At 39.7% G+C, this 2,408-nt stretch overlaps 1 protein-coding gene across 2 annotated transcripts in view; it reads left to right on the forward strand.

Moving 5' to 3' along the window:
• Positions 1–2,402, forward strand: part of LOC107601829 (heterogeneous nuclear ribonucleoprotein H3-like) — a 4,736-nt gene extending 2,334 nt beyond the window's left edge. For both annotated transcript variants that reach the window (XM_016294137.1, XM_016294138.1), the window contains exons 5-10: positions 118–256; positions 738–928; positions 1,512–1,717; positions 1,825–1,960; positions 2,058–2,114; positions 2,233–2,402. In XM_016294137.1, the coding sequence (XP_016149623.1) occupies positions 118–256; positions 738–928; positions 1,512–1,717; positions 1,825–1,960; positions 2,058–2,114; positions 2,233–2,306 (803 nt within the window). In that variant the 3' untranslated portion in view covers positions 2,307–2,402. The remainder of the gene's footprint in view (positions 1–117; positions 257–737; positions 929–1,511; positions 1,718–1,824; positions 1,961–2,057; positions 2,115–2,232) is intronic.
• Positions 2,403–2,408: the final 6 nt, after the last annotated feature.

Genomic DNA, 2,408 nt, shown 5'->3' on the forward strand with positions numbered 1-2,408 from the left:
TTCACTATTAGGTATGCATTTTAGCGGGGGGGGGGGGTGATGTATTTTCTGCAGATGAGAATGTTGCGGCTCTTTAACATGTCTCCCCATGTGGGGTTATTTGTCCTTGGGTTAAAGGGTTGAAAATCGTGCCAAATGGGATAGCATTGCCGATGGACTACCAGGGGAGGAGCACAGGGGAAGCCTTCGTGCAGTTTGCCTCAAAGGAAATAGCAGAAAAGGCTCTGGGGAAACACAAGGAAAGAATAGGGCACAGGTGGGGCCGGCAAGACTGGGCTGGGTGCTAATGCTATCTCTAAATGTGGGGTGGGGGGGGTCATGCATCTTTCTGCTCTGGAAAAAGATGTTATTATACTTGAAATGTTTAATTTTACATTACACTGTCATGAGGGGACAATAGGCAGAAATATTATTTCATAATGTCATTGGGCAACATACTGCAGAAGCAAAGGAGCCTTTTAATGAACAGGCACTTTACAATACTTTTAAGATTACGTTTCTGTCTGAAATTGGCCTACAGATTAGATAGTTAAATTTTATGACTGGGCAGAATGTCAGACACTTACTACTTCTCCCTCTGGTCAATAACTGACAATAAACTGTCAGTTATTGTGATGCCATAATGAATTTAGTCAGTGGACCCCAAATATTGTCTTCCCTGAAATCTTCCTCATTGCTGTTAAAACATTCAGCTGCCTGTACGTTTACTAACATGTTGCATTTCAAAATAAACTCAGGTACATAGAGATATTCAAAAGCAGTCAAAATGAAATGCGTGCATACTACGAAGTACCCCGGAGGATGATGGGACAGAGGCCTAGTCCATATGACAGACCCATGATGGGACGCGGGGGCTTCTTTGGGCCCGGGCCTGGAAGGGGAGGTGTTGTCCTGGACCAGATGCGCAGCGGAGGCGATTACAGCAGCGGTATACTACTTTAATAGTGCTTTGTAACTTTATTAACTCTCACTGGGTTTTAGTTAATAAGATGGATAGCTAATTAACAAATGTGGGTTTAAATGGCTATATGCACTACCGATTCAAAAGTTTGGGCTCAGATGGAATAAAAAAACAAAAAAAGGAAATGAGTACTTTTAAACTGTGAAGGTGCATTAAATTGATAAAAAAAGACAGTAAAGAATTTATAACTTTACAAAAGATTTATATTTTTAAATAAATGCTGATTCATCAAATAATCATTAAAAATTTATTACCCGTTCCACAAAAAAAAAAGTATGTATTATAATCCAAAATATTTCTTGAGCAGCAAATCAGCATATTAGAATGATTTCTGAAGGGTCATGCGACACTGAAGACTGAAGTAATGGCTGCTGAAAATTCAGCTTTCAGTAGCAATAAAATTTCACAATATTGCTACTTTTTACTGTATTTCTGATCAAATAAATACTTTGGTGAGTTTTCCTTCAAAAAAAAAAAATCTTACTGAACTTTTGAAAAGTTCTTTCACTGACAGGATGTAAAAAATAATAATTTGTCTCTCCTTCATAAGGATATGGTGGGTTTGAAGACTACAATGGCTTTAACAACAACTGCTTTGGTAACGGCATGTTTGAAGAGCGCGTGCGTGATGATAGAGGAAGAGGAAGAATGGGGGGTCATAGCTACAGCAGCGACTCAAACTCAGGCTTTCACAACGGTCATTTTGTGCACATGAGAGGCCTACCGTTCCGTGCTACAGAGGCGGATATCGCACATGTAAGAAACACCACAGTTTTGCCATTTCTTGTGGATATTTTATTACATTATTTTGTTATACAGTGAAGTATTATTGCCCTTGTGTGAGTGTTTTATTTCTTTTTCAGTTCTTTGCCCCTTTAATTCCTGTGAGGGTGCATATTGATGTAGGACCTAATGGAAAGTCTACAGGAGAGGCAGACGTTGAGTTCGGATCTCACGAAGATGCTGTATCTGCCATGTCAAAAGACAAGAATCATATGCGTAAGTTGTCTCCAAACCTCTGTCTTAGTCAAACTGTACCGCTGTCCTAATTGTTTTCAGTATCACATTTATCCTTGCACTGTTTTCCTCTCTGCAGAGCATCGTTACATTGAGCTTTTCCTGAATTCAACTTCAAGTGGGCCGTCCGAAATGGGTTAGTATGACTGCGTAGAGATTGTTGTTATGTAATAGTTTTGTTGAAGTGGATGAGAAGGTGTGAAGACAACATTCAAATCTAAGTCTTTTGTTTTGGGGGCATAAAAACACTGCAGGCCGTGGAGGAGGTTTCTATGGCAACTCTGGTGGTATGGGCTCTCGAGGAAGTGGACTAAGGGGGATGTATTGAGGATGCTTACAAATCATGCACTTTTCAACCCAAAGTTGGAACTTCCAGCTTGAAAGGTCTTTTTATATGAATATGTTTTCACATGTTCCTATGAAATATGCC

Source organism: Sinocyclocheilus grahami, unplaced genomic scaffold, assembly GCF_001515645.1.
Source record: "Sinocyclocheilus grahami isolate Dianchi unplaced genomic scaffold, SAMN03320097.WGS_v1.1 scaffold313.1, whole genome shotgun sequence".
Taxonomy (NCBI): Eukaryota; Metazoa; Chordata; class Actinopteri; order Cypriniformes; family Cyprinidae; genus Sinocyclocheilus; species Sinocyclocheilus grahami.